Below are 27,699 nucleotides of genomic sequence, written 5' to 3'. Positions count from 1 at the left end.
ACGTGGTTACAGTGTGATCTGTGGATGTTACGTGGTTACAGTGTGATCTGTGGATGATATGTGGTCACAGTGTGATCTGTGGATAATGCGTGGTTACAGTGTGATCTGTGGATGATGCGTGGTTACAGTGTGATCTGTGGATGATACGTGGTTACAGCGTGATCTGTGGATGATGCGTGGTTACAGCGTGATCTGTGGATGATACGTGGTTACAGTGGATGATGATGAGACTGGCAGGTTATAGTTTTCTATTCTCGGGTGATTCCTGTGGGTACAGTTTTGACACCACCTTGTGCATGCTTCCTACAGTTAGTGTGTTTTTTAGTGTCTTGACAGCCCCGACACCCGGGATCGCTGCCGTCAGAACCCGCTGCGAGAGCCTTTTGCCAAGAAGCAATGTGGGATCTTGCTGAGTGAAGTATTTGAAGACTGCCACCCGGTGGTGAGTCAGAGCATTACACAGGAATTGTATCTGTGCGTTCTGGAGCCTAATATTCACGTGGATCGTGATATTCCTGAGTATCATAATGTTGATATGTAGCTTGATGTCATGATATGCATGTCGCAATAGCCATATATGTAATTCATATGTATCATGAGATTCATGAGCTTCATCACATTTCTGTGTCGGGATATTAACACCATTGTGAGTTGTCATCATCTGTGATATTTTGTGTACCATTGATGCATCTAAGGGTCGGGCGTCATCTAATTCCTGTTATTTGTTTGTTCTGCATCAGGTAGATGTGACTTGGTTTTACTCTAACTGCCTGTCGGACACGTGCGGCTGCAACCTTGGTGGAGACTGTGAGTGTTTCTGTACCAGTGTCTCGGCGTATGCCCATCAGTGTTGCCAGCAAGGAGTCACTGTGGACTGGAGGTCGCCCCGAACATGTCGTAAGTTCCTGATGTTATCCTGCTGTGCCCAGTGCCATGTATATAAGTTTTACTCCATTTCCTATCTTCAATGTTGGTAAAAATGTTCTCTTCTCCTGCCCTCTGTTGCTGCGCTTTCTCCCTGCCCTCTGTTACTGCGCTTTCTCCCTGCCCTCTGTTACTGCGCTTTCTCCCTGCCCTCTGTTACTGCGCTTTCTCCCTGCCCTCTGTTACTGCGCTTTCTCCCTGCCCTCTGTTACTGCGCTTTCTCCCTGCCCTCTGTTACTGCGCTTTCTCCCTGCCCTCTGTTTCTGTGCTTTCTCCCTGCCCTCTGTTACTGCGCTTTCTCCGTGCCCTCTGTTACTGCGCTTTCTCCCTGCCCTCTGTTACTGCGCTTTCTCCCTGCCCTCTGTTACTGCGCTTTCTCCCTGCCCTCTGTTACTGCGCTTTCTCCCTGCCCTCTGTTACTGCGCTTTCTCCCTGCCCTCTGTTACTGCGCTTTCTCCCTGCCCTTCTGTTACTGTGCTTTCTCCCTGCCCTCTGTTACTGCGCTTTCTCCCTGCCCTCTGTTACTGCGCTTTCTCCCTGCCGTCTGTTACTGCGCTTTCTCTCTGCCCTCTGTTACTGCGCTTTCTCTCTGCCCTCTGTTACTGCGCTTTCTCCCTGCCCTCTGTTACTGCGCTTTCTCCCTGCCCTCTGTTACTGCGCTTTCTCCCTGCCCTCTGTTACTGCGCTTTCTCCCTGCCCTCTGTTACTGCGCTTTCTCCCTGCCCTCTGTTACTGCGCTTTCTCCCTGCCCTCTGTTACTGCGCTTTCTCCCTGCCCTCTGTTACTGCGCTTTCTCCCTGCCCTCTGTTACTGCGCTTTCTCCCTGCCCTCTGTTACTGCGCTTTCTCCCTGCCCTCTGTTACTGCGCTTTCTCCCTGCCCTTTGTTACTGCGCTTTCTCCCTGCCCTCTGTTACTGCGCTTTCTCCCTGCCCTCTGTTACTGCACTTTCTCCCTGCCCTCTGGTGCTGTTGTCTTCTCCCACCCTCTGCTCCTGGACTTGGCTGCTGCTCTCTGCTGCTCAGTTGCTCCTGTTGTCTTCTGCCTTCTGCTTCTCTGCTGCTTTTGTCTTCTTCTCCCCCTGCTCCTACCATCGACTGTTGTGGTCTAGACCTGTAATGAGTTAAGAGCAGATTAAAAGTTCTTTTATCCAAAATGCAAATCTGAAACCTGCTGAATGGATGCTGTACCTATAATAGCAGGATGCAGCCCTCACGTTCATTCACCCTGGGGAGCAGGAAATGGATCGGGACACAAGTGCAGCCGGGTGTCAGTGTCTCTCAGAGCTGGATGATGATGTGGATATTGCGGGTGCTCTGCTCACCCATCTAATGTTTTGCCTCTCTCTTTCCAGCTTATGACTGTGAATTCTACAATAAAGGTGAGTGCTTCCTCTTTGTGGTTGCAAATGGCCTGGGCCTATAGAGAGCGGCTGCTGGGATATATGGTGGCATTCTGTCAATCTATAATGCACCAGTCGTGGCAGCAGAGGTCGGTGACACTGCAGTCTGGGTCCCTCACCATCTGCTATAATGTTTTCTGGGGCCCCATGATACAAGTAGGGCCCATATGGTTAATCTGCGCATATGAGTTATGCTAATATTGGTTCTGCCTTCAGTTCTAGGTAAAGGTCCATACAGGCTGCATAGTCAGGTGGACAGAAACCTGGTGCTGGCTGTCCGAATGACTGATGCGACTGTGCTGCCAATGAGAGAAGAACGTGCGATGCCTGGACACGCCGCAGACTTCATGATCACCCCAGGACTATTCAGCCCCAGAGCACATGGTAAGATGCCTGGATGGGTGTGCATATATACTGCAGTGTTATTGGGGGTCTGTTCTTGTCCCTTGGGGTCTGGCAGCAGATGATTACCCATTCTTCTCACCACCAATTATTTGAGGTGTGAAGAGACTAGATGCGCTCCCCCATTACTGTAGAGAGGAGCATCTACTGCCTGGAGTCCAGCCACCCCTCTGCCCACTGTGGAGGTATCTTCACAGGTCTCGGGGTGGTCGCTGCACTCTAATGGTGCGCCAGTTCATTGGTTTTTAGTTCCAGAAATTGCAGGTGTCGTTTTCTGGGTGTTTGTTGCCCCTGTTGGATGTGACATCGCCTTTATTGTTCCAGATAAAAGCATCATCTCCTTGGAGGTAGCCGAGCGGCCAAACATATTCTTACATCTGGGACGTAATGGAACCTTACAAGTGTCCAAATGGCAGAGAAGCGATGAGTTCCAGAGGAGCGCAACGTTCATAATCCACAAGAACCGGTGGACGGCCGGGTACAGTGCCTTTGAGAGCCTCGCCAAACCCGGACACTTTGTGAGAGTCTCGGCCGCCTCCATCTTCCTGGCAAAATATCATCACTCTGCTGCATTCAGGCTCGCCACGCTCTTCATGTTATCAGGTGGGATCATATTCACAGTGACCACAGCCCCCGATATCCGGGGGGATCCCATTAACTACCCCAGATAGAGGAACCGCAGGGTGTGAGTATATAGGCCTAAAGAGCAGGACATGGGGATACACAAGAGTATATGAGAGGAGTCACCCCATAAAGACCTTGTGCCTCCTCTACTAACCACATAAAGACCTTATGCCTCCTTTACTCACCCCATACCAGAGCTGTGCTTCCTCTACTCCCCTATACCAGAGCTGTGCCTCCTCTACTCACCTTATACCAGAGCTGTGCCTCCTCTACTCACCTCATACCAGAGCTGTGCCTCCTCTACTCACCTACCAGAGCTGTGCCTCCTCTACTCACCCCATACTAGAGCTGTGCCTCCTCTACTCACCCCATACCAGAGCTGTGCCTCCTCTATTCACCTCATACCAGAGCTGTGCCTCCTCTACTCACCCCATACCAGAGCTGTGCCTCCTCTATTCACCTCATACCAGAGCTGTGCCTCCTCTACTCACCTCATACCAGAGCTGTGCCTCCTCTACTCACCTACCAGAGCTGTGCCTCCTCTACTCACCCCATACTAGAGCTGTGCCTCCTCTACTCACCCCATACCAGAGCTGTGCCTCCTCTACTCACCCCATACTAGAGCTGTGCCTCCTCTACTCACCCCATACCAGAGCTGTGCCTCCTCTATTCACCTCATACCAGAGCTGTGCCTCCTCTACTCACCTCATACCAGAGCTGTGCCTCCTCTACTCACCCCATACCAGAGCTGTGCCTCCTCTACTCACCTACCAGAGCTGTGCCTCCTCTACTCACCCCATACTAGAGCTGAGCCTCCTCTACTCACCCCATACTAGAGCTGTGCCTCCTCTACTCACCCCATACTAGAGCTGTGCCTCCTCTATTCACCTCATGCCAGAGCTGTGCCTCCTCTACTCACCCCATACCAGAGCTGTGCCTCTTCTATTCACCTCATGCCAGAGCTGTGCCTCCTCTACTCACCCCATACCATAGCAGTCCATACCATAGCAGTGCTTCCTCTACTCCCCTATACCAGAGCTGTGCCTCCTCTACTCACCTCATACCAGAGCTGTGCTTCCTCTACTCCCCTATACCAGAGCTGTGCCTCCTCTACTCACCTCATACCAGAGCTGTGCCTCCTCTACTCACCCCATACTAGAAGCTGTGCCTCCTCTACTCACCCCATACTAGAGCTGTGCCTCCTCTATTCACCTCATGCCAGAGCTGTGCCTCCTCTACTCACCCCATACCAGAGCTGTGCCTCCTCTATTCACCTCATGCCAGAGCTGTGCCTCCTCTACTCACCCCATACCATAGCAGTCCATACCATAGCAGTGCTTCCTCTACTCCCCTATACCAGAGCTGTGCCTCCTCTACTCACCTCATACCAGAGCTGTGCCTCCTCTACTCACCTCATACCAGAGCTGTTCCTCCTCTACTCACCCCATACTAGAGCTGTGCCTCCTCTACTCACCCCATACTAGAGCTGTGCCTCCTCTATTCACCTCATGCCAGAGCTGTGCCTCCTCTACTCACCCCATACCAGAGCTGTGCCTCCTCTATTCACCTCATGCCAGAGCTGTGCCTCCTCTACTCACCCCATACCATAGCAGTCCATACCATAGCAGTGCTTCCTCTACTCCCCTATACCAGAGCTGTGCCTCCTCTACTCACCTCATACCAGAGCTGTGCCTCCTCTACTCATCTCATACCAGAGCTGTGCCTCCTCTACTCACCTCATACCAGAGCAGTGCCTCCTCTACTCACCCCATACTAGAGCTGTGCCTCCTCTACTCACCCCATACTAGAGCTGTGCCTCCTCTACTCACCCCATACTAGAGCTGTGCCTCCTCTATTCACCTCATACCAGAGCTGTGCCTCCTCTATTCACCCCATACCAGAGCTGTGCCTCCTCTACTCACCCCATACCAGAGCTGTGCCTCCTCTACTCACCCCATACTAGAGCTGTGCCTCCTCTACTCACCCCATACCAGAGCTGTGCCTCCTCTACTCACCCCATACCAGAGCTGTGCCTCCTCTACTCACCCCATACCAGAGCTGTGCCTCCTCTACTCACCCCATACCAGAGCTGTGCCTCCTCTAATCACCCCATACTAGCGCTGTTCTTCCTCTCACTGTCATGTAGTTCACGGTCTGCTCCTGCGGGCAGCGCTGTTCCTCCTCTCACTGTCATGTAGTTCACGGTCTGCTCCTGCGGGGGGCGCTGTTCCTCCTCTCACTGTCATGTAGTTCTCAGGTCTTCTCCTGCGGGCAGCGCTGTTCCTCCTCTCACTGCCACATAGTTCACGGTCTGCTCCTGCGGGCAGCGCTGTTACTCCTCTCACTGTCATGTAGTTCACTGCCTACTCCTGTGGGGGGCGCTGTTCCTCCTTTCACTGTCATGTAGTTCTCAGTCTTCTCCTGCGGGCAGCGCTGTTCCTCCTCTCACTGCCACGTAGTTCAAGGTCTGCTCCTGCGGGCAGCACTGTTCCTCCTCTCACTGTCATGTAGTTCACGGTCTGCTCCTGCGGGCAGCGCTGTTCCTCCTCTCACTGTCATGTAGTTCACGGTCTGCTCCTGCGGGCAGCGCTGTTCCTCCTCTCACTGCCACGTATATCACGGTCTGCTCCTGCAGGGGGCACTATTCCTTCACTCACTGTCCTGTAGTTCACGGTCTGTTCCTGTGGGGGGCGCTGTTCTTCATCTCACTGTCGTGTAGTTCTTGGTCTTCTCCTGCGGGGGGCGCTGTTCCTCCTCTCACTGTCATGTAGTTCGCGATCTGCTCCTGTGGGGGGCGCTGTTCCTCCTCTCACTTTTGAGTAGTTCACAGTCTGCTCCTGCGGGGGCGCTGTTCCTCCCCTCGCTGTCGTGTAGTTCACAGTCTGCTCTTGTGAGGGGCGCTGTTCTCCTCTCGCTGTTGTGTAGTTAATTTCGCTGTTGTGTAGTTCACATTCTGCTCCTGCGGGGGCACTGTTCCTCCTCTCACTGTCATGTAGTTCACGTTCTGCTCCTGCAGGGGGCGCTGTTGCTCTTTATGTTAGTCTCGGCTTAATTCAAGGTGTGGGGAGCAGCGCCATCTGCAGACACTGAGCTAATTCTCTACCACATCTAAAGCATACAATTTCTCTCTATTTCTGGGGGTGATCCCCTTCACTTTCTGCTCTCTGTGACCTGATAGAGACAGCAAGCGACTGACGGTGCCACTGAGCAGATACAAATGTGGGATCGCAGCCAAGTGTAACTGGAGAGCATGAAAAACGTGTTCTCCCCTTGATACCAAGATGATGACAGGAGACCAGGGGTGTCTCTGGGGGCACAGACCTAGATATGGGGCTACATGAGGGGTGCAGCACAGGAGGAGACATACAACTGGGGCTACATGAGGGGTGCAGCACAAGAGGTGAAATAAAACTGGAGCTACATGAGGGGTGCAGCACAGGAGGAGACAAAAAACTGGAGCTACATGAGGGGTGCAGCACAAGAGGAGACATAAAACTGGGGCTACATGATGAGTGCAGCACAGGAGGAGACATAAAACTGGAGCTACATGAATGGTGCAGCACAGGAGGAGACAAAAAACTGGGGCTACATGAGGGGTGCAGCACAAGAGGTTACAAAAACTGGAGCTACATGAGGGGTGCAGCACAGGAGGTGACATAAAACTGGAGCTACATGAATGGTGCAGCACAGGAGGTGACATAAAACTGGAGCTACATGAATGGTACAGCACAGGAGGAGACAAAAAACTGGGGCTACATGAGGGGTGCAGCACAAGAGGTTACAAAAACTGGAGCTACATGAATGGTGCAGCACAGAAGGAGACAAAAAACTGGGGCTACATGAGGGGTGCAGCACAAGAGGTTACAAAAACTGGAGCTACATGAGGGGTGCAGCACAGGAGGAGACATAAAACTGGAGCTACATGAGGGGTGCAGCACAGGAGGAGACAAAAAACTGGGGCTACATGAGGGGTGCAGCACAGGAGGTGACATAAAACGGGCTACATGATGAGTGCAGCACAGGAGGAGACATAAAACTGGGGCTACATGAGGGGTGCAGCACAGGAGGCAGACATAAAACTGGGGCTACATGAGGGGTGCAGCACAGGAGGAGACATAAAACTGGGGCTACATGAGGGGTGCAGCACAGGAGGTGACATAAAACTGGGGCTACATGATGAGTGCAGCACAAGAGGTGAAATAAAACTGGGGCAACATGAATGGTGCAGCACAGGAGGAGACAAAAAACTGGGGCTACATGAGGGGTGCAGCACAAGAGGTGACAAAAACTGGAGCTACATGAGGGGTGCAGCACAGGAGGAGACATAAAACTGGAGCTACATGAATGGTGCAGCACAGTAGGAGACATAAAACTGGGGCTACATGAGGGGTGCAGCACAAGAGGTGACAAAAACTGGAGCTACATGAGGGGTGCAGCACAAGAGGTGACAAAAACTGAGGCTACATGAGGGATGCGGCACAAGAGGTGACATAAAACTGGGGCTACATGAGGGATGCAGCACAAGAGGTGACATAAAACTGGGGCTACATGAGGGATGCAGCACAAGAGGTGACATAAAACTGGGGCTACATGAGGAGTGCAGCACAAGAGGTGACATAAAACTGGGGCTACATGAGGGATTCAGCATAAGAGGTGACATAAAACTGGGGCTACATGAGGGATGCAGCTCAAGAGGTGACATAAAACTGGGGCTACATGAGGGATGCAGCTCAAGAGGTGACATAAAACTGGGGCTACATGAGGGATGCAGCATAAGAGGTGACATAAAACTGGGGCTACATGAGGGTTGCAGCACAGGAGGTGACATAAAACTGGGGCTACATGAGGGATGCAGCACAGGAGGTGAAAAATAACTGGGGCTACATGACGGGTGCAGCACAGGAGGAGACATAAAACTGGGGCTACATGAGGGGTGCAGCACAGGAGGTGACCTAAAGCTGGGGCTACATGAGGGGTGCAGCACAGGAGGTGACATAAAACTGGGGCTACATGAGGAGTGCAGCACAGGAGGAGACATAAAACTGGGACTACATGAGGAGTGCAGCACAGGAGGAGACATAAAACTGGGGTTACATGAGGGGTGCAGAAAAGGGGGAGACATAAAACTGGGACTACATGAGGAGTGCAGCACAGGAGGTGACATAAAACTGGGGTTACATGAGGGGTGCAGCACAGGGGGAGACATAAAACTGGGACTACATGAGGAGTGCAGTACAGGAGGTGACATAAAACTGGGGTTACATGAGGGGTGCAGCATAAGAGGTGACATAAAACTGGGGCTACATGAGGGATTCAGCTCAAGAGGTGACATAAAACTGGGGCTACATGAGGGATGCAGCTCAAGAGGTGACATAAAACTGGGGCTACATGAGGGATGCAGCATAAGAGGTGACATAAAACTGGGGCTACATGAGGGATGCAGCACAAGAGGTGACATAAAACTGGGGCTACATGAGGAGTGCAGCACAGGAGGAGACATAAAACTGGGGCTACATGAGGGGTGTAGCACAAGAGGTGACATAAAACTGGGGCTACATGAGGGTTGCAGCACAGGAGGTGACATAAAACTGGGGCTACATGAGAGATGCAGCACAGGAGGTGAAAAATAACTGGGGCTACATGACGGGTGCAGCACAGGAGGAGACATAAAACTGGGGCTACATGAGGAGTGCAGCACAGGAGGTGACATAAAGCTGGGGCTACATGAGGGGTGCAGCACAGGAGGTGACATAAAACTGGGGCTACATGAGGAGTGCAGCACAGGAGGTGAAATAAAACTGGGGCTACATGAGGAGTGCAACACAGGAGGAGACATAAAACTGGGGCTACATGAGGAGTGCAGCACAGGAGGAGACATAAAACTGGGACTACATGAGGAGTGCAGCACAGGAGGAGACATAAAACTGGGGTTACATGAGGGGTGCATAAAAGAGGGAGACATAAAACTGGGACTACATGAGGAGTGCAGCACAGGAGGTGACATAAAACTGGGGTTACATGAGGGGTGCAGCACAGGGGGAGACATAAAACTGGGACTACATGAGGAGTGCAGTACAGGAGGTGACATAAAACTGGGGTTACATGAGGGGTGCAGCACAGGGGGAGACATAAAACCTGGACTACATGAGGAGTGCAGCACAGGAGGTGACATAAAACTGGGGCTACATGAGGGATGCAGCACAGGAGGTGACATAAAACTGGGGCTACATGAGGGATGCAGCACAGGAGGAGACATAAAACTGGAGCTACATGAGGGGTGCAGCACAGGAGGTGACATAAAACTGGGGTTACATGAGGGGTGCAGCACAGGGGGAGACATAAAACCTGGACTACATGAGGGGTGCAGCACAGGAGGAGACATAAAACTGGGACAACATGAGGGGTGCAGCACAGGAGGAGACATAAAACTGGAGCTACATGAGGGGTGCAGCACAGGAGGTGACAAAACTGGGGCTACATGAGGGGTGTAACGCCCTTTTGGGGCTCAGGTTTCAGGATAGCTGTGCAGTGAGGAAACTGAGCGTCATCCACTTTGTATCGGCAGATTCCAAGTTGCGTGTCGTTCTGCGATCTTCCTGTGAGTGGCGCTATGATGCTTGTAGTAGTGCTTGTTACCGAACCTGCAGAGACCCGGCCGGTGAACGCTGTAACGGTGTCCCTAGGTAAGTTGTTCTCCTGAATTCCCGACATTGCTGCTGATCTCAGCAACGCTCCAGTTCCACTTCTGAGTCCGTGTTCCCATTCCATGCTTCACCACGCCAATCATCCTGAACAGTTACTATTTCCTCTAAAACTTATTGGTTAGCAGGGAATGGTTCCAGGGCCCCCAGACTGCAGTAGTGTGGCCCCTGCTCTCAACAGTCTTGTGTCACACTCATCTCTTTTAGGGTTGAAGGTTGCTTCCCATGGTGCCCACCAGACATGGTCGCGGATGAAGTTACTAAAAAATGTGTCTACTTCCCTGACTGTAAGTATCCGACGTGTCTGTGAATATCCGACATGTCTGCGATTATCCAACGTGCCTGCGAGTATCCGACGTGCCTGCGAGTGCCTGATGTGTCTGCAAGTATCCGTGTCTGCTGTTACTACCCAACGTGTCTGCGAGTATCCAATGTGACCGAGTATCTGACGTGCCTGCGAGTATCTGACGTGCCTGCGAGTATCTGACGTGCCTGCGAGTATCTGACGTGCCTGCGAGTATCTGACGTGCCTGCGAGTATCTGACGTGCCTGCGAGTATCTGACGTGCCTGCGAGTATCTGACGTGCCTGCGAGTATGCGTGCTGCGAGTATCTGACGTGCCTGCGAGTATCTGACGTGTCTGCGAGTATCCGACGTGCCTGCGAGTACCTGATGTGTCTGCAAGTATCCGTGTCTGCTGTTACTACCCAACGTGTCTGCGAGTATCCGATGTGACCGAGTATCTGACGTGTCTGCGAGTATCTGACATTTCTGCGAGTACCCGAGGTGCCTGCGAGTATTCGATGTGACTGTGAGTACTTGACGTGTCTGCGAGTATCTGACGTGCCTGCGAGTACCTGACGTGTCTGCGAGTACCTGATTTGCCTGTGGATATCCCATGTGCTTGCAAGTACCCAATGTTTCTGCGAGTATCTCACGTTTCAGTATCCGATTTGACTGTAAGTACCGGACATGACTGTGAGTTCCTGATATGAGGAATATGGAAGGGCTGCTGCAGATCATCGCCCCCTGTGTGCAGTGTGGACTTCGCGAACTGACCTTTGGCCTGACCTCAGATCATTGCATATATTTCACTGTTTATTGGCAGGTATTGAATCTGCAGTCAGTCTGACCACGTCCACTACCATGAAGGTGACCTCATCCCCCGCAGCGCCTGTAACAGGAGCCGGTGCCCTGACTGCCTTTAGCACCAGACCTGTCTCCTCCACAACCATCTCTGCAGCGCACCGCGCCACACCTGTTGCTCCATTACACACCACGACGCAGCCTGGAGAAAGCTCCACTGATATTGTGCGCACCCCAACACAGACAGATATCCCGAAGACCAGGACACCTACTGCTCTCCCTATCACTACAAGGACTCAGGCAACATCAGGTGAAGACATTCACCCCTCACATGTATCAGTCCCTAGGACAGTCACCACCTCATCTCCATCTCCAGGCACTATCTCCACTGAGACCATGTCCTCTTCTGTGCCATCCACCTTGACAACATCCGATGACGCCCATAGGACTTTGACAGCTTGGCAGAATGTAACAAGATCAGCAGATTCTTCACCCACTGCTGGAGTTCAGATCAGCCGTACTGTAACCCATTCTGAACAGTCCACCCCAAGCACAGGCCCCATGAAGTTGTCCTCTGAGCCACACACATCTACATCTGGAAGTACAGATCACACTGTCTCACAAATAGACCAGGGAGCATCCCTCCCACCATCAAGGATCACATCTACACACTATACCATGGTCCCTAGACCACCAGAGAAAGCAACATCAGTCACTGGGATTACAAGGGAAACAAGTCAAGCTGTTGAGACCACTGGACAATCCACCTTACAAACCTTCCTAATGTCCACCAAGCTGGTGACCGAAACAGAGATCTCACATGCAAAGGATCTGACTGAGTCTGTGGGAGGAATAACCCAAACATCGGGTGTAAGTAGCGTTTCTCAGAAGATCACAAAGTCCACCACAGAAGCTCCTCAAGTCTACAGTGTGCTGCCCTTTACCACAAGTCAAGACACAAGAAGCAAAGAATCCTTTTCTGGCTATCCTCCCGGCAGCTCTCCGGGCCTGGTGACGATCAGTGTTTCCAGTATCCCTGCACAGACTCAACCAACATCTGTTTCCATCACATTGTCAACAAGACCATCTACTGCCGTAACATTTACCTCCAAGGAGACATCATTAATGTCTCAGCTGCCTACAACTGAAGGAACAAGATTAGCTCCAACCCCAAGTGCCTCATCTCAGGCTACATCTAGTGAGCATACAATTTATGTGGAAGGAACCAAACTACAGCGCTCAGAAGCCATCACCATGAATTCAACCTCAGAGACAGCCATTACAACTATTACCACAAAAATAGCTCCATTGACTTCAGTGGCATCCAAGGAGGCACGCGCGTCTACTGAGCTAACATCCCATGGCACAAGAACCTCCAATGCCACTCAGATGTCCACCAAACAAGGGACTGGACAACCCATAACAGAACCCATAGCCACAGCACAGTCCACTAGGCTCATCCTAGACTTAAGGAATGTAACTGGTCCAATAAAATCTACCCCAAGCACAAGAGGTGCACTGTCACCTACTGATCTTCATGTATATGATACCAAACTGCCTCCTACATACCCCTCTGAGGAGACTTCTCAGCAAACATCTCAACCAGGGCTCTTAACAAGGACATCCAGCATAAGTGTCACAATGGTTCCAGACCTGTCAGTAACACTGAGCCCCACCTATAGTAAAACCATTGTGACCCTATCATCACCAGCTTCTGATCGCTCTCTGTTCTACACCTCCAGAACAACACAGTCCAGGAGTCTAGAAACATATGGAAGTGCTCCAACCTCATTATCTCCAGCTATTTCTCATCCTGGACCATCAGTGACCACACACACTAGCACAGCAGTGGTGACCATGTTTCCAGACACCGTAACCATGACACACATGAAGCCTGGCACTAGCTCCACACCAGTGCAGTCTCCCCAGCACAGTGCAACATCTAAAGTCACCACAGAAAGCCCATCTACAGAAGAAGCTGTGAGTACAACTGAACGGAGAGATCTGTCACCACCAGAGGCCTATAAAACCACAACTCTCTTCCCTTCTGCTTCTCAACCAGTGGTTGTATCTGAAACATTAGCCGTTCATCGTCCATCAACTGAGGCCTTGATGTCTCCTGGGTCCATTACTGAGGAGAGCCAGACCTCAGCTGTAACACCTGCTTCATCTACAATGTACCATCCATCAGTTATCACAGGCTCGTTAACCTCGCCTGGTGACTTCACATCTCGCTCTCCTGGCAGTGAACAGACTGCGGTGGCTCCTGACATGAGTACAAGTGTAGCAGCAAAATCCACATCAACTTCACAGACAAAATCCAAATATTCCACATGGGCAGAAGCCTCACCGTACCCTCTTCATACTTTGCCTCCTGGAAACACCACCCATGTTCCGGTGTTCTTGACACATGGCGTACATGTACAAGTTCCAGACAACCAGACGACTACTCCCAGTGTTACTATCCAGCCCCAGTACAAACTGCCCCCCACAACAGCAGCAGCGTCCACTCAACTTCTAGTGATGACATCATCCAGAGCCTTCAGTGAGACAGAGACATCGTACCCTGCCCTCCAGAGCAGCACTCCTGATATCTCGGCAGGTATCACTGTGTCCTCCTTGTCATCCAGAGAACCTGCCACAAGCCAGCCATGCACGGTAAATAGGAGATACGACATGTATAGGGAGCATGTCAGATGCGTGATCGAGCATTACTAGCTCTAGTATGATTGTAATGTGTGGGACCTGCTCTCTCCTCTGGTCAGTATCCTGTGGACATACATAGTCTGCAGCATTTATGTAGCAGCTGGGCCCCTGCAGGCACTGGGTGCTGTGAGCCATTTTTGGCACATCTCTGGTGACTTCAGGAGAGCGCTGGATCATGGCTGATGCACCCTTCTTGTCTTGCAGCCATACACAGAAAATGAATGCATTAAACATATCTGTGTGGACGGACAGCTAATCCAGGTGAACAAATCCCAACACTGTCCCTACAACGTCACTCAGCCCGGCTGCGGACTCCTAGGATTCGCAGTCCAAATCAATGGAGATCGCTGCTGCCCCAGATGGGAGTGTGCCTGTAAGTATGGGCATCCCCGGGCTGAGGGTGACATTTTCATCCCCTTCCCCCAGTCCATCTCCATAAGGGGGAACAGATAAACGTGTGGCCGTCTCTGCTCTGTTTGGGGACTTCCATCTTATTTTCTTACATGCTTCTCTTTCCAGGCCGCTGCTCCCTCTTCTCAGACTTGAGCTTCGTTACTTTTGATGGACGTTATCTTGCGTTGTATAAAGAAGCCTCGTATATCTTGACTCTGACAGAGGATGAGTCCATTACAGTGCAGGTTTCACAATGTGGACACACAGGCCAGGTGAGGACCAGCAGGCGGTGCAGGACACCAGAGGGAAGAGCAGCGGAGGAGACAGAACAGGGAGGGTCACAGATTGTGCAGGGAAAACCAGGGAAGACATTCCATCAGAGCAGATGTTACCCTCTGTATCTGCCATACACCTCACCATACTGCAGCAGTGGCAGGCCTGGTCCATGCATCTGCAGATACAAGCTGGGTGTGAGGACTAACTGAGAACGTTGCAGGGTCTGGTTAGTGTCATCACACAAGGGGCTTCTGTGAGGTAGAGTTGGGGTTGCATTGGCCTGGTGTGTGGTAGATCAGAGAAGGTGACTGTGTGGCCTGACATCTCTATAACGGTGAGGATGTTGCTCCCTGACAGCATTGGGTTCTGGGGGGAAGGAGGTCCGGGATTGCTGTGATCAACCTCCTTTTCTTTCCACACAGGTCAGTGAGAACGAGGTTACACTGTGTTTATCTGCACTGGAACTGACCTATATATCCAACCAGATCATCATCAATCGTTTAAACCGAAAAGTAAGTGACCTCATGGCTGCTCACAATGAATAATTTACTGATCATCGCCGTCCATCTGGGACATCCCCCTATTCCTCACCGCACCCTGTGTCCAGGCGTATGATGTGGATGCAATCAATGTCGGCCAACCTGTGAATCCGACACTGGTAACTGTTTACCAGACCCATCTGTCCTCCTCCTCCAGTCCCTCTGTCCTTCTTCTCCTCCAGGTTCCTCTGTCTGCCTCCTTCTCCTCCAGGCCCCTCTCAGCCTTCTTCTCCAGGCTCCTCTGATAGCCTCCTCCTCCTCCAGGCCCCTCTGTCTGCCACCTCCTCCTTCTCATCCAGGCCCCTCTCAGCCTCCTCCTCTTCAAGTTCCCCTGTTAGCCTCCTCTTCCAGGCCTCTCTGTCAGTCTCCCCCCTCCTCCAGGCCACTCTATCAGCCTCCTCCTCCAGTCCACTCTCTCAACCGCCTCCTCTTGGCCGTCTGTTGTCTTCCTTCTCTTCTTTACAGCCACTCTGTCGTTGTCCTCCTCCTCCAGGCCCCTCCATTGGCCTCCTTCTCCGGGCCCCTCTGTCATCCTCCTCCTCCTCCAGGCCCCTCTGTCAGCCTCCTCCACCTCCAGCCCATCTGTTGTCCTCCTCCTTCAGGCCCCTCTATTGGCCTCCTCTTCTGGGCCCTCTGTCAGCCTCCTCCTCATCCATGCTCCTCTGTCAGCCTCCTCCTCCTCCATGCCCCTCTGTCAGCCTCCTCCTCCAGGCCCCTCTGTCAGCCTCCTCCTCCTCCAGGCCCCTCTGTTATTTTTCTCCTCCTCTTTACGGCCACTCTGTCGTTGGCCTCCTTTTCCGGGCCCCTCTGTCAGCCTCCTCCTCCTCCAGGCCCCTCTGTTCGCCTCCTCCTCCTCCAGGCCCCTCTGTCAACCTCCTCCTCCAGCCCCTCTGTCAGCCTCCTCCTCCTCCTCCTCCAGGCCCCTCTGTCAGCCTCCTCCCCCTCTGTTGTTTTTCTCCTCCTTTTTACAGCCACTCTGTCGTCCTGCTCCTCCGGGCCCCTCTGTTGGTCTCTTCCTTCTCCGGGCCCCTCTGTCGGCCTCCTCCTCTTTCAGGCCCCTCTGCCATAGTCTATTGATCCTGCTGAAATCTATGGGATCTACCAACATTGATCTGTATGTGGCCCAGTTTCTGGTTGAGTTTGATGGTCTTCTGCCCTTTGTCCACTCCATGTGATTTCTATGATAGGTTGTGGTGAACTCGAGGAATGCTTGGCCAATGGTCAGGAAATATGGATACAAGATTGTGGATACTGGTAATATGTACTTAATCGACACTCCATCAGATGTGAAGATCCAGTGGTTTCACAGCACTGGTCTGATGATCATTGAGTCCAACTCCACCAGTAGGCCAACGTCTATGGGACTTTGTGGTGAGTAGTACAGGTACATGGTCAGTGACCGCACGGCCACAATACACCACGTCCAGATGTGTACGTAGAGCTGGCTGTGGCCCCTTCCTCCCAGAGTGCCTCAGATTCTAGAAAGGCGATTGAGCCGTATTCTTCTTTTTAGGATTCTGTGATGGGAATGCAACAAATGACTTAATTTTACCCAATGGCCGAGTCTTGTCCAAGAGCGATGATTCTGAGGAGTTTGTGGACAGCTGGCAAGTTCCCTACACACTAAAATATGTAGGAAAGGAGAGACACCGGGACCTGAACTGCACAGTGATGGACTGCTCCGAGTGCTTCCAGCTGATCCTCGACCAGGCGTTCAGCAGCTGTCACCCATATGTAAGTACCCAACAGGGCCGAACCCAAGGGCCCACAGGGACCTGTGCACGGGGGCCACTGGATGTGTCTAGACAGGTCAGCTCATGTTTCTTACCGTCCATATGTCCTACAGGTGTCTCCAGAGGCGTTCTGTGAACTGTGGGTGAAGGACGTGGCATACGCTCAGGATCCATGCAAAGCCCTGACTGCCTACGTCGCCATGTGCCACAAATTTAACGTCTGCATTGAGTGGAGGAGACCAGACTTTTGCTGTAAGTAGCGCCACTTGCATCCATTATTGGAGCCGGAGCCATGGATCTGATGTTGGTGATGGTACTGGAATACGTAAGGGGTGCGGGATGTGGATATGAAGATGTGCGTGTACATACATACGCTGCACCGGAACGCCCCTGCTCTGTTTGACATCACTGGGGTAGGGGTATTGTCACTCCCTTTCAGATGACGGGGTTGACATCAGGTTGAGGGGGTCTATATCTCTTTCTCTGCTGGATTCACTGGATCTATCTGTATGGTTCCCCGTGACTAGAGTGTGAGCTCTTGGGTGCCACATTACATTTCAGAGACATGTCAAGGACTTATTGTGTTCTTCATCTTCCCTGTTCACTGCAGCATTTTACTGCCCCCCATCATTAATCTACCAGGCATGCCTGCCGGTCTGTGACATCACCCCGACGTGTCAGAACAATGAGATTGACCTGTACGGCAGCGAGTCGTGTGCGGCACTGACCGAGGGCTGCGTCTGCGCAGAGGGAGAAGTCTTACACCGGCCATACTCCACTGTCTGCATTTCAGAGAGCAAATGCGGTAATTACCCCTGATTGTCTGCATGCACCCCTAGCTCCAGTAGCACCCTATCATTTGTGGTGAGTGGAGGAAGTAGTGCATGTTCTGAAGGTAGTGATGTTTGTGGTTGCAGCTTGTACGGACAGCACAGGGACCCCACGTGAGATCGGAGAGGTCTGGCGGCTATCAGGGGCCGGATGCTGCGCCTATCAGTGTGTCGATAACGATACTATGGTCCCAATTCAGCTCGGCTGTTCTGATACAGAGGAGCCGGAGTGCCGGCGATACGGAGAGGTGCTGGTGTCCATCTCCCATGACCAGACATGTTGTCCTCAGAAGCTCTGCGGTAAGTGCCTGAAGATCTACGTAGCTGTAGAGCTGCTGGAGAGGATCCCTGATCTCCAGCCCTACCTCCAAATGGAGATGTCAACCCATAAGTGACTGCTGGCACGCTTTAATGGCAACGAAAGATAAAAATATAAAAATAAGGGGTAAATAAATATTAAAGTAATAAAAGCAAAATCAATAAAAAAAATATATATATATAACTATAGGAGTCTAGGTGTGGTGTATACTCGTACACATCTCTACAAATTAATTAATTCTTATTATTTACACATCAACCTTAGACCTATTATTTCATTGATGAATTTGTAATTATTGTACTTTTTAATTTGTATGTACTGTATGTATTGTATGTGTTGTACCACACGAGGCGCTGCCTTTTGTCTTTTTTCTTTTGTGCAACTTGGGGAATTGGATTTTACAAGGGGGGGGGGGGGGCAAATAAGTTATTAGACTTGGGTTCTCCTCAGCTGCCTGGAGGCGTTCTCATCAGCCATTCCTCTAGGTTCCTATTAGCCACGCAAATATTTTTTCCTCAGCCACTTAGACATATTCATGTTAGCTGCTCTTACATGTTCTCAGCTGCCTAGAGGGGTTCTCGCCATCCTCCTGATTGGGTTCTAAGCTGTCTAGATGGGTTCTCATCATCCTTCTGGTCATGTTCTCAGCTGCCTAGATGGGTTCTTCTCATCTTTCTGGTCATGTTCTCAGCTGCCTAGAGGGGTTTTCATCATCTTCCTGGTCAGGTTCTCAGCTGTCTAGATGTGTTCTCATCATCCTGCTGGTCCTGTTCTCAGCTGTCCAGAAGGGTTGTTCTAATCCTTCTGGTAATGTTCTCAGCTGCCTAGAGGGGTTTTCATCATCCTCCTTTTCGGATTCTCAGCTGTCTAGATAAATTTTCATCATCCTTCTGGTCATGTTCTCAGCTGCCTAGAAGAGTTCTCATCATCCTTCTGGTCATGTTCTTAGCTGCCTAGAAGAGTTCTCATCATCCTTCTGGTCATGTTCTTAGCTGCCTAGAAGAGTTCTCATCATCCTTCTGGTCATGTTCTTAGCTGCCTAGAAGAGTTCCCATCATCCTTCTGGTCATGTTCTCATCTGCCTTAAAGGGTTCTAGTCATCCTCCTGATCTGGTTATCAGCTGCCTAGAATGGTTCTCATCATTCTTCTGGTCATGTTCTCAGCTGCTTAGATTAGTTATCATCCTCCTGTAGGGTTCTCAGCTGTCTAGAGGCGTTCTCATCATCCTACTGGTCATGTTCTCAGCTGCCTGTAGGGGTTCTCATGAGCCGCTCAGTTGGGTTCCCCTTAGTCACCCAAATATGTTTACATCAGCTGCTTAGAAGTATTATCGTTAGCTGCCCTTACATGTTCTCATCAGATGCCTGGAAGGGTTTTCCTCATCCACCCGCTTGGGTTCTCTTGAGCTGCTGGGTCACATTCTTATCAGTAGCATTGATGGGTTCTTTTAATGAGTCCAAGCTGAGGACGAGTGTGGCTTTCATGTGATTTTTTTGTACAGTTTTTCAGCAGGATCCGTGTGTTCTCTTAGTTTCCAACTGTGCCTGTTGTTTTGGATCTCACCATCTTTAGTCCTGGACTTTATTTCAGTATTATCTTTAGGTGATTCTCTGTAAAATGTTCCTCGAGTGTTTCCTATTATGTCTTCTGGCCTACACCAGTGAACGTCCATAAATCTGTGGCACGTCTTGAAACCAAGTTCCTGTGGTGTTTGGTGCAGAACCTAATGAGACTGCTGGATCTTCCCTCTTCTTACATCACAGGATTAATTCTAACCGCTTATATCTTTAGTGTGTAATGAGACGCTGTGTGATGGTCTGATCCCAGTGTGCCGCAGCCACGAGAAGCTCACCGCCTATTATCAAGATGGCTCTTGCTGCCCCCGATATACGTGTGGTAAGATCCACTGCTCTTCAGACATGGGATGAGGTATGGTGGGGAGTAGTAGATCCAGTAAAGAAAGAAATGGGGTCACACAGGTCACTGACCACAAGATTTTCTGAGCCACATTTCTGTGGCTCTGTGGTCCAGGATCTACTGTATGATGGTGTATTGACTAGTGGTTGTTCCCTAGCATAAGCATGTTTTCTGTCATCCCAGCAGTCTTTGGCCTCATCCGTGGGGGTGGTGAGAGCCGAGGCTCCACGCATACAATCTGTCATCTTCTGTTTTTTATTGCAGAGTGTGACCCTGAGAAGTGTAACCAGGTGGACGGTGTCCGTCAGTGTCGAGAGGACCAGACGCTGTTTGCTGTTCGCACCAGGGAGTCGTGTTGTGTCAGGCACTTCTGTGGTAAGGACTGGACGTTCACAGATGTCCTACTGTAAGTAAAGCCCTGCTGCTCAGCTCCGTCATTTCTGTGTGCAGGATGTAACGTCTGCTCTGAGCCGGTACCCACCTGTCAGCAGGGAGAAATACTCACCGTCAGCAGCAACCTTACTGACAGATGCTGCCCCACCTACCAGTGTGGTAAGTCCCTCACCCATGTCCAGACTTCAGTAGCCATGATGTAGTCATAATGGCAGCAAAGTGAAGGGGAGGAGCTGCCGCCAAAGTGGAGGAAGGGGAGGAGCTGCCGCCAAAGTGGAAGGAGGGGAGAAGCCGCCAAAGTGGAGGAAGGGGGGGAGCTGCCGCCAGGTGGAGGGAGGAGAGGAGGTGCTGCACTACCATAAGATTCCACTTTTATCAGTTATCCCCTATCCTGTACCCTGTGGAGCCACCGTGAAATGGACAGAGGGCTGGTCAGAAAAGTGCATTGCTGCTCCATTCATTTGTATGGAAGCACAGGAGATATCCCAGTACAGGGGATAACTTTCTATAACCGGAATACTCCTTTAAGCAAACTCTGAACAATACAATAATCAAAGAACAATCCTCAAGTCTCTATGATTTCTTGCCTGCTGCCCTCTCAAATAATGATTTAATTAAATTATTAATATAACTCTTCTGTGTAAGGACGTTGACATTTTGATCTTTTCATAGTGTGTGATACTGCTCGATGTCCAGATATCACATGTGACCTGGGAATGTCTGCAGTCGAGATGTGGACCCCTAATAGCTGCTGCCCCTACAGAACATGTGGTAAAGACATCTGTTAACAGTGAATTATTATTACTATAATACTGCTCCTATGTACAAGAATATAACTACCATAATACTGCCTCCTATGTACAAGAATATAACTACTATAATACTGCTCCTATGTAAAGGAATATATCTACTATAATACTGCCTCCTATGTACAAGAATATAACTACTATAATACTGCCTCCTATGTACAAGAATATAACTACTATAATACTGCTCCTATGTACAGGAATATAACTACTATAATACTGCTCCTATGTACAAGAATATAACTACTATAATACTGACTCCTATGTACAAGAATATAACTACTATAATACTGCTCCTATGTACAGGAATATAACTACTATAATACTGCTCCTATGTACAAGAATATAACTACTATAATACTGCCTCCTCTGTACAAGAATATAACTACTATAATACTGCTCCTATGTACAGGAATATAACTACTATAATACTGCTCCTATGTACAGGAATGTAACTGCTATAATACTGCTCCTATGTACAAGAATATAACTCCTATAATACTGCTCCTATGTACAAGATTATAACTGCTATAATACTGCTCCTATGTACAAGAATATACCTACTATAATACTGCCTCCTATGTACAAGAATATAACTACTATAATACTGCCTCCTATGTACAAGAATATAACTACTATAATACTGCTCCTATGTACAAGAATATAACTACTATAATACTGCTCCTATGTACAAGAATATAACTACTATAATACTGCCTCCTATGTACAAGGATATAACTACTATAATACTGCTCCTATGTACAAGAATATAACTACTATAATACTGCTCCTATGTACAGGAATATAACTACTATAACACTGCCTCCTATGTACAGGAATATAACTACTATAATACTGCCTCCTATGTACAGGAATATAACTACTATAATACTGCCTCCTATGTACAAGAATATAACTACTATAATACTGCCTCCTATGTACAAGAATATAACTACTATAATACTGCCTCCTATGTACAGAATATAACTACTATAATACTGCTCCTATGTACAGGAATATAACTACTATAATACTGCTCCTATGTACAAGAATATAACTACTATAATACTGCCTCCTCTGTACAAGAATATAACTACTATAATACTGCTCCTATGTACAGAATATAACTACTATAATACTGCTCCTATGTACAAGAATATAACTGCTATAATACTGCTCCTATGTACAAGAATATAACTACTATAATACTGCTCCTATGTACAAGAATTATAACTACTATAATACTGCTCCTATGTACAAGAATATACCTACTATAATACTGCCTCCTATGTACAAGAATATAACTACTATAATACTGCCTCCTATGTACAAGAATATAACTACTATAATACTGCCTCCTATGTACAAGAATATAACTACTATAATACTGCCTCCTATGTACAAGAATATAACTACTATAATACTGCCTCCTATGTACAAGAATATAACTACTATAATACTGCTCCTATGTACAGGAATATAACTACTATAATACTGCTCCTATGTACAAGAATATAACTACTATAATACTGACTCCTATGTACAAGAATATAACTACTATAATACTGCTCCTATGTACAGGAATATAAACTACTATAATACTGCTCCTATGTACAAGAATATAACTACTATAATACTGCCTCCTCTGTACAAGAATATAACTACTATAATACTGCTCCTATGTACAGGAATATAACTACTATAATACTGCTCCTATGTACAGGAATGTAACTGCTATAATACTGCTCCTATGTACAAGAATATAACTCCTATAATACTGCTCCTATGTACAAGATTATAACTGCTATAATACTGCTCCTATGTACAAGAATATACCTACTATAATACTGCCTCCTATGTACAAGAATATAACTACTATAATACTGCCTCCTATGTACAAGAATATAACTACTATAATACTGCCTCCTATGTACAAGAATATAACTACTATAATACTGCCTCCTATGTACAAGAATATAACTACTATAATACTGCCTCCTATGTACAAGAATATAACTACTATAATACTGCTCCTATGTACATTAATATAACTACTATAATACTGCCACCTATGTACAAGAATATAACTACTATAATACTGCCCCTATGTACAGGTATATAACTACTATAATACTGCCCCCTATGTACAGGTATATAACTACTATAATACTGCCTCCTATGTACAAGGATATAACTGCTATAATACTGCCTCCTATGTACAAGGATATAACTGCTATAATACTGCCTCCTATGTACAAGAATATAACTACTATAATACTGCTCCTATGTACAAGAATATAACTACTATAATACTGCTCCTATGTACAAGACTATAACTACTATAATACTGCTCCTATGTACAAGAATATAACTACTATAATACTGCTACTATGTACAAGAAAAAAACTACTATAATACTGCCTCTATGTACAAGAATATAACTACTATAATACTGCCTCCTATGTACAAGAAAAAAACTACTATAATACTGCTCCTATGTACAAGAATATAACTACTATAATACTGCCTCTATGTACAAGAATATAACTACTATAATACTGCCTCTATGTACAAGAATATAACTACTATAATACTGCCTCCTATGTACAAGAATATAACTACTATAATACTGCCTCCTATGTACAGGAATATAACTACTATAATACTGCTCCTATGTACAAGAATATAACTACTATAATACTGCCTCCTATGTACAAGAATATAACTACTATAATACTGCCTCCTATGTACAGGAATATAACTACTATAATACTGCCCTCTATGTTCAGGAGTATAAGTACTGTTATTCTGCCCCCCTCTGGTTCTAACTGGTATTGCCTTGTGTTGATCTCTGCAGAATGTTCCTGTGATAAGCTCCATAAGCCGGAGTGTAGTGCGGTGAGTGTCGCTTGGTTGACTCTCTGCCATCTGCTGTTATTTTAGAAATAGTGCCGCCCTCTCACTCCGGTATACTCTGCTAAAAATGTCTTTTTTCCTTTTTCTTTTCCTTGTTTTCTTAGGGAGAAAAATTAGAAGTTGCTGAAGAATTATTGAATTCTGCAGGAAATCCCTGTAACTGCACAGTATATAAGTGTGGTAAGAGTGAGCGGAGCGCCGCATAACACGTGACGTACTGGGAGCAGTGGCGTAACTACCGGGGAGACAGGGGAAGCGGCTGCTTCGGGGCCCGGGCTGACAAGGGGCCCGACACCCGGCAGCGTGTCAGTCAGTCTCTGATTATTTAAACAGTGGCGGCCCCTTCACATACAGCAGCGGCCCCTTCACATACAGCGGCGGCCCCTTCACATACAGTGCGGTGCCACCCCCCCATCATCCCCCATGTCTGGCATCTTACTGCCAGACAGCGGAAGACGGTACAAGCCGCCATCGCGCTGGTCTAATTAGGCCCGTCTACCAAGTTCTGACCTGAGGAGGGAGCGGCACAGCAGCACAGCGCACATCAGTCACTGTGCTTTTCAGGTATGTCTGTGCCCGCTGCCTGTGTGCCCCCCATGCCCCTCCCTGGTTCTTTCAGCACATCCCTGCCTGACCCTTATCTGCACAGCTGCGCCCCTCTGGGCCTCGTCTTTGCCCGCCCTGGGCCCCCAGGCCACTGTCTGCGCCTCCCTGGCCCCTGTCTGCTCCCTGGGCCCTGGCCCTTATTTGTGCCCCCTCCCCGGCCTTTGTCTGCGCCCTGCCCCCTGTCTGTGCCTCGCTGGCCCTTTTCTATGCCCCCTTGACCCCTGTGTGCACCCCCCTGGCCTCTGTCTGCGCCTCTGGGCCCTGGCCCTTATCTGTGCCCCCTCCCTGACCCTTGTCTGCGTCCCTGGCCCTTATCTGTGCCCCTCCATGGCCTTTGTCTGTACCTTCCTGGTCCCTGTGTGCGCCACCCTGGGCCCTTTCAGTGCAGCCCCTGGCCCTTATATGTGCGCCCCCTCCGGTCCTGGCCTGTACCCCCCCAGGCCCTTGCATGCGCCCCCCCCCAAGCCCTTGTTGGCACCCCCCCCCCCCCCCCAAGCCCTTTTCGGCACCCCCCCCCCACCCGAGCCCTTGTCTGCGCCCCCGCCCCTTGTCTTAGCCCTCCTTGCCTGCGCCCCCCTGCTTGCTGTTCTGCCATCTACTACTGCCTGTTTTGTTACTCTTATATATGCAGAGGGTGTGCGCTTACATGTGCCATAATAAGCACTAGTACATGGCGGAAGAGCGGGCAGAAAGGGGAGGCTGCCATGTGCTGCAAGCTATAGACAGTATCACCCCCCTTCCCAATGTTTTATATAAAGATGAATAAACCAAAAAAAGAGTCTTTACTATTAAAATATAAAAATACTAAAAACATGGTTTTGGTGACCATCTCCCCCCCCCCCACACACACACACACACACTCGCACCAAACAAAAAAGAAATTGAATAAGGGCCCATGCACACAACCATATACCTCTGAGACATTCGGTCCTGGTGCGGCAGTGATCGTGTGGGGGTTGCATGGGGGGAGGGTTAAGACATTGACAGGGCCCCACAGCAGTATTATACAAGGACACTACATGTATATATATTATATAGGAAGAGGATGGCGTGGCAGCCTGGTCTGGTCTAGATCGTGACTAGCCAAAGGAGTGCGGTTTACACAGGAGGGAGTTGCGAAGCGCGCGTGGGGGGGACATACAAAAATTTGCTGTGGGGCCCAGTCACTTCTAGCTACGCCCCCGGGAGTATGTGTGATGTCTGCTGCAGTGTGGAGCGCAGCTCTGGAGGCTGCAGCAGCTGTGAGCTGGGACATTGAGCTGTTAGGTATATGCTGTTTATCAGTTGCCCTGATTAATGGCTGCGCCAGCATCCTGCAGTAAACCCGCAGCGAGGGGCACTGGTACCGCAGATTGGGAGCGGCCTGCAGCATGATAGGGCCCGTATCGGCTTCACCCAGCTGATGGGTCATGGCGTGGTTTTGGGGTGACCTCTGTAGAGGAGGGGCAGTAAAGTTGAGCTCTGATCTCTCATCTCTTTCTCTTGCAGTGAAGGACACCGTGTGTGTCAGTAAGGAACATGGCGTCCTGCGCCCAGGCCAGACCGTGGTCCAGCACACGTCTGAGGGAGTGTGTCACTCTGCCCACTGTACCTCCGCCATTGACCCCCTGACTAAATACCACCTCATCAACGTCTCCTCCCTGAATTGTGCTGCCAAATGTGAAGCTGTAAGTTGATCCGCACAGATAATTTTCCGGACATATAGCGAAATCCTCTGCACCCGACACAGCTGAAAATTGTGCTCCTACAACCCCCTGATTGTGCCGGGACGCAGCACCCTTTACAGGGTTCATTCTGCCCCCGGTGGTATCCATGCGTGTGTGCCCCTGGCCTGCTGGCTGCATGGGGGCTGTTATGTGCCTCTGTAATGCAGCACATAGGACCTGATTGATCGGGGGCCGTGCTAGGATCTGAGGGTCAGTCATGGAAGATAATTCTTCTCTCTCTATCTCAGAATCAGCTGTATGAGCCGCCACGAGACGTGACCCGATGCTGTGGGCGCTGTAGGAATGTGTCATGTGTCCATACCTTGCTAAATGGTACAGTCCTCACTCACAAGGTGAGTACCATATGGACCGTACCAATCACACTGATCTGTAGGGAGTCTCTGTGTTGTGGGCTCAGATGTCATTCTCTAGAGCCCCACACCCTGATATTCCATCCTATACATTGTGATGGGGGAAGAGCGCCTACATGAGGTAGATCCCCAGGGACCCTGACAGAAGTGCTGATGTAAGGAAAGGACTGGGTGGTGTGTGGTGCGCTGGCAGATATTGGGAGCCACCCTGGAGCAGACCGAGGACTGGGTGGTGTGGGGTGTACTGGGAGATATGGGGAGCCACCCTGGAGCAGACTGAGGACTGGGTGGTGTGGCGTGAACTGGAAGATATGGGGAGCCATCCTGGAGCAGACCGAGGACTGGGTGGTGTGGGGTGTACTGGAAGATATGGGGAGCCACCCTGGAGCAGATCGAGGCGAGGACTGGGTGGTGTGGGTTCCTCTGGAAGATATGGGGAGCAATCCAGCATCAGCTCGGCTGATAGAAGACTGGGTTCAGGACATTGGGGTAGATGGGCCATGTCAGACGATGAGGTGGAGTGGCTATAGTCTCCAGGTATGCAGGGATTTTGCCACTGACGGGCGCACTGAAGCTGTGTTGGAAGCAGGAAAAACAGACAAGTGGAAGGGTCTGAGTGACGAGGGCCAAATCGTGGTGTGTAGATGCCTGGGTCAGAGGATATCCTGAATAGCTGGGGGATTCTGCCATGTAGTGCTCAATAGCAAGAGGGACAGGCGAATGACCCGGTGTTCAGCTCCACAGATGTCTTACTGGAAATGTCTCGTGATGCCGCAGTAAGGCTAAATACGTGGAGATGTCTTGTGACTTCCTTTAGAACAGATTCTTTTCAGTGTCCTCTGCCTCTAGAACTCATTCTCTTCTGTGTGTTCACTCTCTCTAGAACACATTCTCTTCTGTGTTCACTGCCTCTAGCACATGTTCTCTTCTGTGTGTTCAATGCCTCTAGAATATGTTCTCTTCCATGTGTCCACTGCCTCTAGAACCCGTTCTCTTCTGTTGTTTCACTACCTCTAGAACCTGTTCTGTGTGATTAGTGCCTCTGTGTGT

General features: G+C 49.6%; 1 protein-coding gene across 1 annotated transcript in view; it reads left to right on the top strand.

Moving 5' to 3' along the window:
- Positions 1-27,699, top strand: part of OTOG (otogelin) — an 88,693-nt gene that overhangs the window by 56,572 nt on the left and 4,422 nt on the right. Inside the window, exons 27-50 of the mRNA XM_044270498.1 lie at positions 326-442; positions 741-897; positions 2,277-2,303; positions 2,541-2,708; positions 3,051-3,329; positions 9,916-10,033; positions 10,259-10,338; positions 11,160-13,795; positions 14,048-14,216; positions 14,363-14,508; positions 14,950-15,024; positions 16,239-16,422; positions 16,565-16,785; positions 16,898-17,036; positions 17,395-17,589; positions 17,702-17,914; positions 19,726-19,830; positions 20,116-20,226; positions 20,302-20,403; positions 20,917-21,015; positions 23,908-23,948; positions 24,071-24,146; positions 26,061-26,239; positions 26,527-26,631. Coding sequence (XP_044126433.1) covers positions 326-442; positions 741-897; positions 2,277-2,303; positions 2,541-2,708; positions 3,051-3,329; positions 9,916-10,033; positions 10,259-10,338; positions 11,160-13,795; positions 14,048-14,216; positions 14,363-14,508; positions 14,950-15,024; positions 16,239-16,422; positions 16,565-16,785; positions 16,898-17,036; positions 17,395-17,589; positions 17,702-17,914; positions 19,726-19,830; positions 20,116-20,226; positions 20,302-20,403; positions 20,917-21,015; positions 23,908-23,948; positions 24,071-24,146; positions 26,061-26,239; positions 26,527-26,631 — 5,742 coding nt within the window. The remainder of the gene's footprint in view (positions 1-325; positions 443-740; positions 898-2,276; positions 2,304-2,540; positions 2,709-3,050; positions 3,330-9,915; positions 10,034-10,258; positions 10,339-11,159; positions 13,796-14,047; positions 14,217-14,362; positions 14,509-14,949; positions 15,025-16,238; positions 16,423-16,564; positions 16,786-16,897; positions 17,037-17,394; positions 17,590-17,701; positions 17,915-19,725; positions 19,831-20,115; positions 20,227-20,301; positions 20,404-20,916; positions 21,016-23,907; positions 23,949-24,070; positions 24,147-26,060; positions 26,240-26,526; positions 26,632-27,699) is intronic.

Source organism: Bufo gargarizans, chromosome 10 (assembly GCF_014858855.1).
Source record: "Bufo gargarizans isolate SCDJY-AF-19 chromosome 10, ASM1485885v1, whole genome shotgun sequence".
In the NCBI taxonomy this organism is placed as follows: domain Eukaryota; kingdom Metazoa; phylum Chordata; class Amphibia; order Anura; family Bufonidae; genus Bufo; species Bufo gargarizans.
Note: the sequence above shows the minus strand (reverse complement) of the source record. Positions and strands in the feature narration are given on the sequence as shown.